The sequence below is a fragment of the Mus musculus genome, chromosome 3 (assembly GCF_000001635.26).
Source record: "Mus musculus strain C57BL/6J chromosome 3, GRCm38.p6 C57BL/6J".
NCBI classification, from domain to species: Eukaryota; Metazoa; Chordata; class Mammalia; order Rodentia; family Muridae; genus Mus; species Mus musculus.
Genome location: NC_000069.6, coordinates 94,601,617 through 94,615,114, shown reverse-complemented (window position 1 = coordinate 94,615,114; position 13,498 = coordinate 94,601,617). Strand labels below are relative to the sequence as shown.

The 13,498-nt window shown below is 44.9% G+C and overlaps 1 protein-coding gene and 1 pseudogene across 3 annotated transcripts in view; both read left to right on the top strand.

Annotated features, from left to right (window-relative positions):
* Window positions 1-2,362, top strand: part of Tuft1 (tuftelin 1) — a 46,120-nt gene extending 43,758 nt beyond the window's left edge. For 2 of the 3 annotated variants that reach the window (NM_001293728.1, NM_011656.3), the window contains 2 exons: window positions 291-391; window positions 924-2,362. In NM_001293728.1, coding sequence (NP_001280657.1) covers window positions 291-391; window positions 924-987 — 165 coding nt within the window. In that variant the 3' untranslated portion in view covers window positions 988-2,362. The remainder of the gene's footprint in view (window positions 1-290; window positions 392-923) is intronic. The other variant, XM_006501307.2, reaches the window with a different exon arrangement.
* Window positions 10,266-10,737, top strand: Rpl31-ps11 (ribosomal protein L31, pseudogene 11; annotated as a pseudogene).

Below are 13,498 nucleotides of genomic sequence, written 5' to 3'. Positions count from 1 at the left end.
TGCATACACTTGCACAGACATACATATAAGTAAAAAGTAAAAGTAAAAACAAACAAAACTACAGATATTTTAAAACCTAGGCTGTTGACAAAGGCACATAACTATTTTGACTGAGGACAAGAAGCTGCATACAGGAAATACACGTAGACAGGGAGCCAGACGAGACTGGTGTTGCTTGAGGCAGAGTGTGATCTGTGGCATGCTAGTAGTCACAGGGCTGACAGGAGCATCCATGCCAGTTAAATGTAGCAAGCCAGAGAGACCCACTGTAACCCCCATTCACGTTTCAGAACTTAGAGATGCACGACCGCATGGAGCATCTAATAGAGAAGCAGGTCAGCCACGGAAACTTCAGCACACAGGCCCGTGCCAAGACAGAGAACCTGGGCAGGTAAGTGTGTGTGTGTGGGGGGGGGGGGGGGCAGGAGAACAGGAGAGCCAAGGAGCTTTGTAAAGCCTTCCTTGCCGAGGGAAGGAAGACTTAAACCCAGCTTTCTGCCCCGATTCCCGATCTGAGTTCAACAGTCTACTTTCTAGCCTGGGAGGACCATGCAAGGCTTCTGGAAGTATATGAACTCCTGAAGATTGTATATAACATTTATTTATATATTTCCCTATCACAAATTTATGTATGTGTGTATGTGTACATATATACACACACGCACGCACACACATAATACATATTTCTAGAGAAGGGTCTTTTGTTTTTAAGAGATTCACAAGAAGGCCTTAAATCTTGTAGGGAAAACCCAAGAATCTCAGCTATGTTCACCTCTCAGTTGTGTAACTACTATCTTTATCACCCTTGACACCTCAGGAGATAAGTCAGCGCTGCAGTGTAGTATTCCAGAGGTACCACAGAGGGGAGGCTCAGTGAAGCCGGGCACAGCAGCTGCTCTCAGCATTTATTCCTTTCTCTCCAGTGTCAGGATATCGAAGCCCCCCAGCCCCAAGCCTATGCCTCTCATCCGGGTGGTGGAAACCTGAGCTGCCAGGAGATGGACGTTGCCGTTGCAGTTGCCTCAGTCCTGCAGAGAAGCCCTCCTCCCTTGTAGGCGGTTGATACTGACTGACTTCCTGACTACCCTGGTAGCCGCAGGTCCTGGGCTCTTGCCCCAGGCTCTGCTTGCTGGCAGATGGGTCCGGAGCGCCTGTCTCCTCAGGACACTGCAGACCTTGGGAAGACAGTCTCCTGCTAGCAGGAACGAAGCAATACCCTTATTCTCAGTTAGTGTTTTCTCCACATAACAGAGCTTCCCTGCTGTGTGCACTGGAATCTAGCTGCCCAAAAGCCAGGCCCTTGGTAAGTCCAGAGAAGTGACAAAATTTGTCTCAGCCCAAAAAGCTAGAAGCCCAGATGCGCAGAGTGACTGGAGCGTGTCCTGGGGGAGTGACGTTCCTTCTGCAAACACAGCTCAGTTCTTAGCAACAAACTGTTTGTTTTCCGCTTGACTCCACCCTTGTGCCATGCTGACCAGGGCCTTTTCCAGACAGCCAATGGGGGATATAGTTGGCCAGGCCTGGTCTTAGCCAGGGAACCTGGCCTACTAGATAGCCTTGCCTTTTGGGGACACAGGAATGTCCATTCAGGCTGCAGTTTTGGGTAGGAAGATTCTCTGGGGCTATGAATAGTTCATGGAAGCTCCCCGTCTGTGGGTTTTCCCCTGCGGTGTCCTGAGAGGCACACCTTAGCCTCCCTAACCCAGAACTGAGAACTGTCTTCTCTGTCAGTCTCAGCAAAACTGCTACTGTATTTATTTTGCTAAGTTATTGCTGGTTTTGCTTATATCTCATAATTGATTTAGTACCAGTGTTCTGCAGCTTTCTGCCGAGGTATTTAGGTTTACCTGGACATGGGGAAAGTATCCTGGTTGGCCTCGTTGGTTTCACAGTGTCATACTAACTCCCCATGCCATCCCTCTAGCTGCTGCTTTTCCTTTCTTTCCCTAGAGTCTACCTGTATCTCAGGAGGCTCATGTCTGTCCCAGAGTGTGTGCTGTCTGGGGAATAGGGCAGTGGGGACTGTTTGGGAGGAAACAGAGGTTCTTCTAATCTCTCTGAACACTTCCACCCATAACAACCTCTATCCCAGCCCTGAATGACCCTGCAGCTCATCGTGTTCGCTATAGTGTGGTCTAGTAGCCTCATGAGTGTTCTACTTGGCTCACAACCAGAAGCCTTAAGTCTTGTGTGTTTCTGTGTCAGGACTAGACCCAGATCCTGGCTTTGTCTGTACAGTGTCCTGAGACTTCAGGCAGAACGAGTGGGTTGTACATAATCTCCGTGCCCCTTCAAATTCTTTTCCTGTCTGTGACATAGTCTTTGTATGGCAACTTTAATAAATTATGCTAACATCTCTTTGCCCCGTGGGTCTTTTACTTCTTGGGGAGAATGAGAGCACATGATACACTGTCTCTCAGAGGTAGCATCCTGTGGTCAGCATGTGAGCAGTGAATTACAACTCTCTGATTTTGATGGGTAGGTGATTGTGGTATTCAGAAAAGTTACCAGCCATCAGGCCCTGTGGTCTAACCCAAGCTTTGACCCTGTCTAGGAACCCTGTGTTTGGCCACAGTGTGTCCTGATTTGGTTATAGGTCCTAAGACTGCATGGAGGGACAGCAGTCACAGGAGAGGCACGTGAGCAGCTCACATCCTTTGCAGAAGTGAAAAGCTCTGGGAAATGCTGACTGCAACTCTTCAAGGGTTTGGTGGTTTCTGGAAGTCTCTGTTAGTACAGTGGCTTTTCTTTTCATCCCTTTCTGCCAGGAAGCTAGTGGGCTACAGAGCCAAACAAGACATAGGTGAATTTACACAAACTCTTCTGGGCCAAGGAAATGGACAACACGGTCCTGTTGCCTGATCCCTCTGGTTTCCCTTTCTCTTTCTATTGAGACTGTAACTTTTCCCCCTGCTTCAGCTGTATTCACAATACAGGCATCAAAACACTCTGGAAACATCCCGCCCCAGATGTGGCTGCGGCTCCTGACTCCTGGGTTTCTCTTGCACCGGCAGTCTTGCTTGGCGCAGGTATATCCAGACTGCTTGTGTCAGAATATTAACAGGGTGGAAGCAGGGTGGGGTTGGCAAGGATGCCGAGAAGACTGGCCTAGCTAGAGGATGCAGGAGTGAGTGTTGCCCTGCAGGAAAGGGAGGCTCTCCTGCAGGGCCTGCTGAGCTACATGGGAGGAGCAGAGATGTGGGGTAGAGATAGGAAGTGGGCAGGAGACTTTCTGGAGACCAGAAACAAGGCTCTAAGGGATCAGAAAGAAAAAAAAAGGAGAGAGAACTCTGGGGTCTGCTTTACAAGCCACGGTGAGCGGTGAGCGGCTGCTGCAAGGAATGAACGAGGCCAGGGCGGATGCAGGAGAGTAGCTGGGAAACAACAGCATCGACAGTCCTTCCAATTAGAGATGTTGGATGGGGCTGAGGAGGTGGCAAGCTCCTGGCTTCTGCTGTCTTTTATTGCCTGTGTTTTGTAGTGTTTTAAGCCAACTCCTGTGTGCTACCGAGGAGGCTTGATTTCTGCCTCTCTGGGACCTCTGCCATGAGGGCGTTAAGAGCTGCCCAGACATGCAGCCATCATTGTCAGCCTCCTATAAACCTGGGCTGCAAGCCTGGTGATGGAAAAAAAGCTCACAGGAGCGCTTGTTCCCTGCCTGCCCAACAACTGCCCATATTCCATGTCTTCATTTTTCCTTGCACTAAGCAGAAAAGAGCCTGGTAGCACATGCTGTCTCAGCCAAGAGAAGCAGATTGTTAGCCTCAGCTGCTTTGGTGATGGGGAAGGAGGACTGAAAATGTAAGGGCAACCTGCTCAACTTAGTAAGACCCTGACTTAGAATAAATAAAAAAGGAACACAGAGCATAGTGGTGCACACCTTTAACCCCAGTAATTAGGGGGCAAAGGCAGGTTGATTTCTGTGGGTTTGAGGTATACATGGTCTATATAGTGAGTTCCAGGCCAGACAGGTGTCTAATGTTCACTTTCTTTGTGTCTCTGGAGCTCTCCCTGTGTCTTTCTTGGGAGCCTCAAAAGCCCCTATCCCCTGCCTTGCTTGCCAAGAGCTGGGATTACAGGTGTGTACCACCATGCCTGGCTTTGTCCCCGTTTTAAATCACTGTTGACCATGAACTGTTCGATGAAACATTTCCACTTTGGGAAGCTGTTCTGCTTGACACCATACTTGAATGGAGGAGGATAATGCCCCCTGGGATAGAGAAGCAATGTTCCCTCTTTAGCCAGCTCCTGGTTCTGGGTGGCTGTTTTTGTGGGGCCCGTGGAATCCCCTGAGTTCTCTGATTCCTCAGAGCCAAGCTGCTGAGCTAGGGCCTGAGTCTGTTCAGGCTATGACTCAACAACAGATGTTAGCCTAGGGCCCTTGGCCTCTTTTCCATGCTTTGATTTAGAGCTCTGGCTTTGCAAAGAGCAATTGTTTCCTCTAGTCTGTCCCAATTATAAGACTGTGGCCTTGAAACTCATAAGTTGGAGACCTACATATCCCCCCTTTCCCAAGGAAAATGCTTATCCAGGCTGAGAGTGAGAGAGATGGTTCTTAAAGGTAAGTACTTTCTGGCTCACTGAGACCAATTCAGGACTTTACGCTAAAATCTCTATCCCTGGAGCCCTGTGGGAGAAGGGATTGAGGGCGGATGGCCGGATAATTAATTTCCCTACAGGGTATTGGTCACCAAGTCTTAAACCACAGGGACCTCAGCATGCTGAAGGGAAGAAAATGTTTAGTCTGAGTTGAGTGAACTATCGCATAGTCAGTCTTTTCCTCTCTGTTACTGGGGTCCTAGGCCCAGCCTCACCCTTCTGTCTGTCCTGTTTTAACTGACATTTTGTGTAAAATGTATATTACTAGGTGGGAAGTTTTGCAAAACAAAGTCAATGAAAAAATGAACTTTTAGGGCTGGAGAGATGGCTCAGTGGTTAAGAGCACTGCCTGCTCTACCAGAGGTCCTGAGTTCAATTCCCAGCAACCACATGGTGGCTCACAACCATATGTAATGGGATCCAATGCCCTCTTGTGGTGTGTCTGAAGACAGCTATAGTGTACTCATATATTAAATAAATAAACAAATATTAAAAGAAACAAAACACTCTGTTGTGTGCACAGTGTTAAGCCAAGCTCTGCTATAGGACAGGGCTGTATTCCTCCAGGATTCTGCTGGGTTGCTGGGCCAGCCCGTGAAGAGGTGGATAATAATGCAGAGACAGTAGGAAGGATGTGATGCTAGAACTGAGCCTGGGGGATATGAGGCCAGGAGAAAAGACCGGAAGAACATGTGCAGCGGAAATCATTAAGCACATTTGGAGGACAGGAAGACCAGCTGAAGGCTTTTTGGGGAAGTGGTCACTACATAGACCTGGCTGGCCTTGAACTCAGAGATCCAACTGCTTCTGTCTCCAAAATGCTGGGATTAAAGGCATGGGCCACCACTGTGTCTTACATAATACTCTTTATCAACTAAAAGTAAGTTTTGTTTGTTCATTTGCTCGGTTTTTTGTTTGTTTGTTTGTTTGTTTTGAGACAGTCCTGCTACATAGCTCTTGCTGTCCTAGAACTCACTTTGTAGACCAAGCTGACTTCCAACTCACAGAGATTTGCCTGCCTCTGCCTCCCCAGTCTTGGGATTAAAGCATGCACCCCCATGCCCAACTACAAATAAGAATTTAATGAATTGGGGCTGGTGAGATGGCTCAATGGGTAAGAGCACCCGACTGCTCTTCCGAAGGTTCGGAGTTCAAATCCCAGCAACCACATGGTGGCTCACAACCATCCATAATGAGATCTTCTGGAGTGTCTGAAGACAGCTACAGTGTACTTACATATAACCAATAAATAAATCTAAAAAAAATTTAAAAAAAAAAAAAAAAAAAAAGAATTTAATGAATTGATTGGTCAATCGGGGAGGGGCATTTCAGCTGAAAGAGACAATACCAGCAAATGTCACTGGGACTATGCAGAGGGCATGGGGACTACAGTTTGGCTGAAAGAGAAAAGCAAATCACCTGGAAAACAGGGGAACCGAAGAAGGGTAACAGGAACAAAGACACACCCACTTCATCAGCATGGCAACCTCCTGGAGTGTTTACTTCAGTCTCTTTAGAAAGGGCCCCTTTGGCCCTCGTGGTGGCCTTTAATCCCAGCACTTGGGAGGCAGAGGCAGGCGGATTTCTGAGTTTGAGGCCAGCCTGGTCTACAGAGTGAGTTCCAGGACAGCCAGGACTACACAGAGAAACCCTGTCTGGAAGAACCAAAAAAAAAAAAAAAAAAAAAAAAAAAAGGAAAAAGAAAAAAGAATAAAAAGAAATGGCCCCTTTGGACTGGTGGGTTGGCTCAGTGGGTAAGAACACTGACTGCTCTTCCGAAGGACCTGAGTTCAAATCCCAGCAACTACATAATGAAATCTGATGCCCTCTTCTGGTGTGTCTGAAGACAGCATCGGTGTACTTATCTATAATAATAAATCTTTGGGCTCAGAGCAAGCAGCGACTGAGAGAGTGGGGTTCAGGATCCTAAATTTAATTCCTAACAACCACATGAAGGCTCACAACCATCTGTACAGCTACAGTGTACTCATATACATTAAATAAATAAATAAAATATTTAGAAACTGTCCTTTCCCTTGAGTTCAATTCCTAACAACCACATGGTGGCTCACAAACATCTGTAACTGGATCTGATGCCCTTTTCTAGTGTGTCTGAAGACAGCTACAGTGTACTATTATTTATAAAATAAATAAATCTTTAAAAAAAAAAACAAAGCGGGGGTGGGGCTGGAGAGATGGCTCAGCGGTTAAGAGCACTGACTGCTCTTCCAGAGTTCTGAGTTCAATTCCCAGCAACCACATGGTGGCTGACAACCATCTGTAATGGGATCTGACGCCCTCTTCTGGTGTGTCTGAAGTCAGTAACAGTAACTTAGATAAACAACAACAACAAAAACAAATCTTGAGGAGGAGAAGAAGAAGAGTTATTATTTTCCTAGCCGGGAGGGGATGCATCATTAATCCCAGCCTTTGGGAGGGAGAGGCAGGTGGATTTCTTGAGTTCAAGACCAGCCTGGTCTATGAAGTGAGTTCCAGGACAATCAAGGCTGCACAGAGAAACCATACCTCGAAAAAACAAACAAACAAACAAACAAACAATTTTCCTGGTAACTGGAGAGATGGTTCAGAAGTTAAGAGCACTGGCTGCTCTTCCAGAGGACCTGGATTCAATTCCCAGCACACACATGGCATTGCACTAGAGAACCTGATACCCTCACACAGACAGACATGCAGGCAAAACGCCAATGAACTTAAAAATAACTTTAAAAAAATTTTTTTTGGGTCTGGTTGAAGACAGGACTGAGTGGTTTAAGAGCACCAACTGCTCTTCAAAAGGACTTAGATTTGATTCCCAGCACCCATATAATGGTTTACAACTGTATTCAGCTCCAGTTCCAGGTGATCTGGCCTCTAAGAGTCAAGGCATGCAAATGATACACATGTAGGCAAAATACCCATACACATAAAAAATTTTTAAATTAAAAAGAATTTTGTGTACTGCAAAGGTCTTTGCTACTTTGTGGGTTCTTTTTCCCCCAAAGTAGTTTTACTCCCTAACATTAGGAGAGCAAGGATAGAGAGGAGTTAGGAAAATGCCTGAATCTTGTTTCTTTCCTTTTATTTCTTTGTCCACGGCTACTAACAAACCACAAACAACCCCCCTACGTAACCAACGACCTATAACCACACACACCCCAACCCCCACCTAGTGGGACTCTAGGATTTAATATATTCTCTGAAAAGTTCCCAGAGTTCCAAACGTCACACAATCGAAGAAACTATCTATAGCTGGCAAAACTATGCCTCTGCTAGAGCACGAGGCAAATCATAGTCAGTTGCTGCAGACAATCTGAAGCAGCCCCATATCCCTACACCTGGGATTTAAAGGAAAGGACAGGGCTGGAGAGATGAGATGGCTCATGGGGTAAGATCACTGACTGCTCTTCCGAAGGTCCTGAGTTCAAATCCCAGCAACCACATGGTGGCTCACAACCATCCTCAGTGAGATCTGTCGCCCTCTTCTGGAGTGTCTGAAGACAGCTACAGTATACTTATAATAAATAAATAGATAAAAATTTAAAAAAGGAAAGGATATTCTTAGAATATTTCTGTGGTTTTTAAAGAAACCAAATTGTCACTTCACCTACTATCTTCGTTGATCCCAGGGAATGGGGAGCAGGTAGATTGTGTGTCCTCCTTATGGTAGATTCAGAAAGCTGCACCAGCAATAAAGAAACTCACCTGATACTCCCTCATCCTTTGTTTGGTCATTTGGCAGTAGTGAGATTGTGTAGCATAGAGTTGTGGGCTTTGCCCTTGCTTATTGTATCCTTCTTACAATCCACGTTAGTTGGAAAAGTTATTTAAACTCTCTAAGCTTCACAAGATGATAGTGTCTACTTAGTAAGAACATTTAAGGAATGTCCGTAGTAAGCCAGGTATCATCATTTCCCATTTGACAGATGAAGAAGTTGCGACACAAGAAAGCAAGTCTTGTGTCAAAGGTAGACAGTATTGTGGTGGGTTGCCCTGGTGCTGTTTGTATTCTGATGTTAGTTCTGCTTCCTCAAGAGGGGCTTCCTTGACCAGGAGTGGATCCCGTACTCAGGTGATCTCCTGGGAACCTTCTCCTCATATTAACTGTCAGGTAAAGGCTAGAGCCTGTGATTTGGCAGTGGAGGGGAAAGATAGGGCTGGAGGTTTTAGAGGGTGAGGGAAGAGAGGGAAAGAAGGAGGGAAAAGATGGGGGAAGAGGAGATGGACAGAAGATGGAGCAGAACCACATGGCCCTGAGAAGCCGCAAGTACCAAGGGATCTCATAGCTGGGGAATAGAGTGGTGTAGTGGTAAATCTGCCCAATCAGGCTGGTGAGATGGCTCAGTGGTTAAGAGCGCCGACTGCTCTTCCAAAGGTCCCGAGTTCAAATCCCAGCAACCACATGGTGGCTCACAACCATCCGTAATGAAATCTGATGCCCTCTTCTGGAGTATCTGAAGACAACTACAGTGTACTTACATTAAATGAATAAATATTTTTTTTTAAAAATCTGCCCAATCTAGGCATGTAGCTTATAAATACTGTAACTGAGTTGTATGGGTTTTTGTTGTTGTTGTGGTTGTTGTTGTTGCTGTTTGTTTGTTTGCACAGGCTTATGGGTTTGGAGATTTACAGCAACAAATTGGTGCTCAGCATGGGGCTTGAACCCATGACCCTGAAATTAAAAGTCTCATGCTCTAAAGAGAAGAGATGCTAGAAAAAAAAATTGAAGAAGTTCATAGATGAGACTGAGCAATGGTGCTAGTAAATCAAAATAAAGTAGGTGCTACAATATCAGAATTATAGCATAAATAAAGTTTTAAAATGTGGAAGCAGAACCTTGAACAGAGAGTACAGGAACTCAAGGAACAGGAGGAGTGACAAAGGCAGATAGGAAGCATGGGCACAGACCTTACAGGAGGAATTTAAATTTTCAATTAAGGAAAATACTCAGGTAGAGTCAGAAGATAAAATCAGAGAAAGCCAACCAAAGCTTATTAGAAAGCAAACTTTAGTTTATCTGCTTAGCGTACAACAAAGACCTCCAGACGATGATCAGGGTCATCAGGAACTCGAATGGCAACTCGAGGATGTGTTAGAACTGAGAAAATTTAAGCAAAGTGTCACTAAATTTGGGATGCATTTGCCATTTGTAAAACAAATCCTGACTTCTTGGGCTATTAAATATAGAATAATCCCCCAAGACTGGAAGGATATGGCAAAACTAGAACCTGCGTCACATTTACAATGATTCTTATGGTGGAGAGAAGAGGCGAAAGGAATAACACAGCAAAATAGAGTCAGTTGATAGATACAGCAAATATTAAACGCCACAGAAAGGTAAAGGTGGGGAGATTGAATGAAAAAATGCTTTAGGGAAGATTTTTAAAAGTCTTACCAAGACAATTTCTCAGGATCTTTGAACATGGTCTATTCATGAGATTTCTGGGATTTCTTTGCCTGGAATGACAAATAGAACCTGGCAATAGTTTTATCCAGTAAGTAGACAGAGATGTGAGATAACGATTTAGGCCTTGATCTCATGAAGGCTGGGGCAGGAGACGGCACTGGTTACTACTTATTCAGATTGCTTTATTTGCTTTCATTTGTTTTATTTATCAAAATGAGTGTGGTTTTGAGTTTGATAGTTATATTAAAATTGCTCTGGGACGGCTACGCGACTTTCCTTCCCACAAACCCTCGCGCCCTTCCTTTCCTACTTGGGCCCGGCAGAATGGCTCCCGCAAAGAAGGGTGGCGAGAAGAAGAAGGGCCGTTCTGCCATCAACGAGGTGGTGACCCGAGAATACACCATCAACATTCACAAGCGCATCCATGGAGTGGGCTTCAAGAAGCGTGCTCCTCGGGCGCTCAAAGAAATTCGGAAGTTTGCCATGAAGGAAATGGGAACACCAGATGTGCGCATTGACACCAGGCTCAAAAAGCCGTCTGGGCCAAGGGAATAAGGAACGTTCCATATCGCATCCGAGTACGCTTGTCCAGAAAACGTAATGAGGATGAGGATTCCCCAAACAAGCTCTACACGCTGGTAACTTACATGCCTGTTACCACATTCAAAAATCTACAGACGGTCAATGTGGATGAGAACTAACCTCATGTCAAATAAAGTTGCAGAACTGCCAAAAAAAAAAAAAAAAAATTGCTCTGGGAGAGTGGTCAAGCTAAATGTTTAATAATTTCTGGTTACTGGACCAAGGACTTTTTTTGTTTGTTTGTTTTGTTTTTAAGAAAGTCTCTGTATTTGTGTTGACAAGAAAATAGGCTCTGGACCCCTTCCATAGTGCTATGGATCAAGTATGACAGGTGGAGACCCCCTGAAGAACTAGAAAAATTTCAAGAGAATCCAACAGGACAGATAAAGATTCTTTGTGCCATCCTTCACATGGCATGAATGAAGACTTATTATAATTGGTTATTAATAAAATTTACACATAAAAAAGACAGCTGTCTTTCACCTGCTCACAAAAGGAGAATTTCATCCTTAACTGATCTGTGCACCCTGCACAATACATATGAATATCTTAATGGTACTAAGATTTTGGTTGTGAGATTCATATGTTACAGAATGTACATCTTTGGCAAGATTCGTACTCAGAGATGCTGAACTGACCTGCTTGGCCCCTGCTTCCAGTTGCTGCCCAAAACAGCTTTGGGGACTGCCACTTCCGTCAAGCTCCAAACCTTCCAAAAAAGCTAAATCTGTTAACCTTCTGGATAACAGATGCTAAAGCTAGCTTTCTTAAGTCTAACCAAATTTTCTAATTTTTCTGCCCCCTCCCCACCCATTTAAAGAATTTTTTGTCGCCTCTGTTCAGCAGGAAGAAGTTATGGAGAGTCGTCAGCCCAAGTCCCTTAGGTTGGCGTGCATGGATCTGGTTATTTTATGAATTATAGATATGTTTTTGTGTTTGTTTTTTGTTTTTGTTTGTTTTTTTGTTTTTCGAGACAGGGTTTCTCTGTATAGCCCTGGGGCTGTCCTGGAACTCACTCTGTAGACCAGGTTGGCCTCGAACTCAGAAATCTGCCTGCCTCTGCCTCCAAGTGCTGGGATTAAAGGCGTGTGCCACCACGCCCGGCTTTCAAATTTATTCTTAAACAAACATTGTATATCCATCTCTTACATTGGTAGAAATCTTTATAATTAATGCAAATTGAAGTTATAATTTTACATTGGTATGTGATTTATAGATTAATGCAGATTTAAGGTTTTCATTGGTGTGAATTTCTTATATTGATGCAAGGTAAGTGTGGGCTACTTGAGGTTAAATCTGGGACAAGGATCAGGATCCACAGTAGGGGCTTTGTCTTCTGAGGGAGAGCATCCCAAAGCTGGAGAGAAATCCCCACCCTGAGCTGGTGTAGCTTGGAGTACTTTCCCTTGGAAGCAGAAGTTTGGGGTGTGGAGAGAGTGATGGGAGGCACTCCTCTGATTTCCACCAGACCCTCCTGGCACTCTGGGCTCACCTGAACACCTCAGTTCCTAGTTCTTTATGTGTTTGTGAATGTGCTAAGGATTGAACCCAAGACCTCACACATTCACTACTAAGTAGCAGCCCCAGTGAGTGCACATTAAAATTGATTTCTTTGAGGTTTTATTTATGTCCATGTTATGTGTGTTAGTGTTTAGTTTTCATGTATGTCTGTTCACCACATATATGTAATGCCTTCAGAGGCCAGAAGAATTGGAGTTCAGACAGATGTGAGCCACCACGTGGGTGCTGGGAATTGAACCTGGGTCGCTTGGAAGAACAGCCAGTTCTCTTAACAGCTGAGCCATCTATCTCTTCAGCCACTTGTATTTTTTCTTTTTAAAGATTATTTGTGTGTGTGTGAGTGTGTGTGTACATAAGAATGCAGGAGCCTACAGAGGCCAGAAGCAGGCATTGATTGTAACTCCTTGGGGCTGGAGTTACAAATGATTGTGACCCCCTGCATGGGTAGTGAGAACCCAACTCCAGTCCTCCGCAAGAGCAGGAAGTGCTGGTAACTACTGACCATCTCTCCATCCCCAAGACCCCACTTCTAAAAGCCATGATGCCTTTCCAAATTGAAAGAGGCGACCATTTATCCTCCCCTGTCCTCTAATGAGTGTGGGCATCTTGCCTGGCTCCTACCCTGACATCAGTGTGTCCTTACCCGAAAGTTTCAACCTCTCTGAGCTTCAGCTTTCTCTCCTATTTAAAAAAAATAATAATAATTTTTAAAATGATGGTGGGGAGAGAGGGTTAGACTAAAGTCCTTTTCAGCTCTAGGAGCAACACCGGGTTACAACCACTAGAGGGCAGGCCACTATGAGGACAAGCCAGAAACCTCACCTGGTTTTCATGATATAAATACCAAATCGTTCTCTTCCCATTCCTCCTCCCTCCCTCCCTTCCTCCGTGTGTGTGTGTGTGTGTGTGTGTGTGTGTGTGTTTCTGTCTGTCTTTGTCGGTTGGTCTCTCTATCTCTTTCTAAAGCAAAGGGCAACAGCTGAACTAGGGTGATATGAGGGATTGTTTTGCAAATTAGGCCCAGCACCAGAAGAAAAAAGGCCAGGCCTAAAGAGAAATTGGATTATAGGAAAATCACTATTTTATTTAAAAAGCTGAACATGTCTCCCTTCTCTAGTTTTGTTGCTTGCTCATGTCACCAGAGGCAGACCTCGGGGAACATTTTAAAGGCCAGTAAACATTTTGGTGAAATGAAAGCTGATTTTAAGATCCCATTTATAGCTAGACAGGATGGGGCATGCCTGTAACCCTACCACTTGGGAGGCAGTGGAGGTGGAGACAAGAGAACGTGGAATTCAAGGACATCCCTGGCTACATAGCATCATTTGAAGCCAGCCCGGGCTATATGATACCCTGTCTCAAAAACAACAACAAAAAGATCTCATTTAT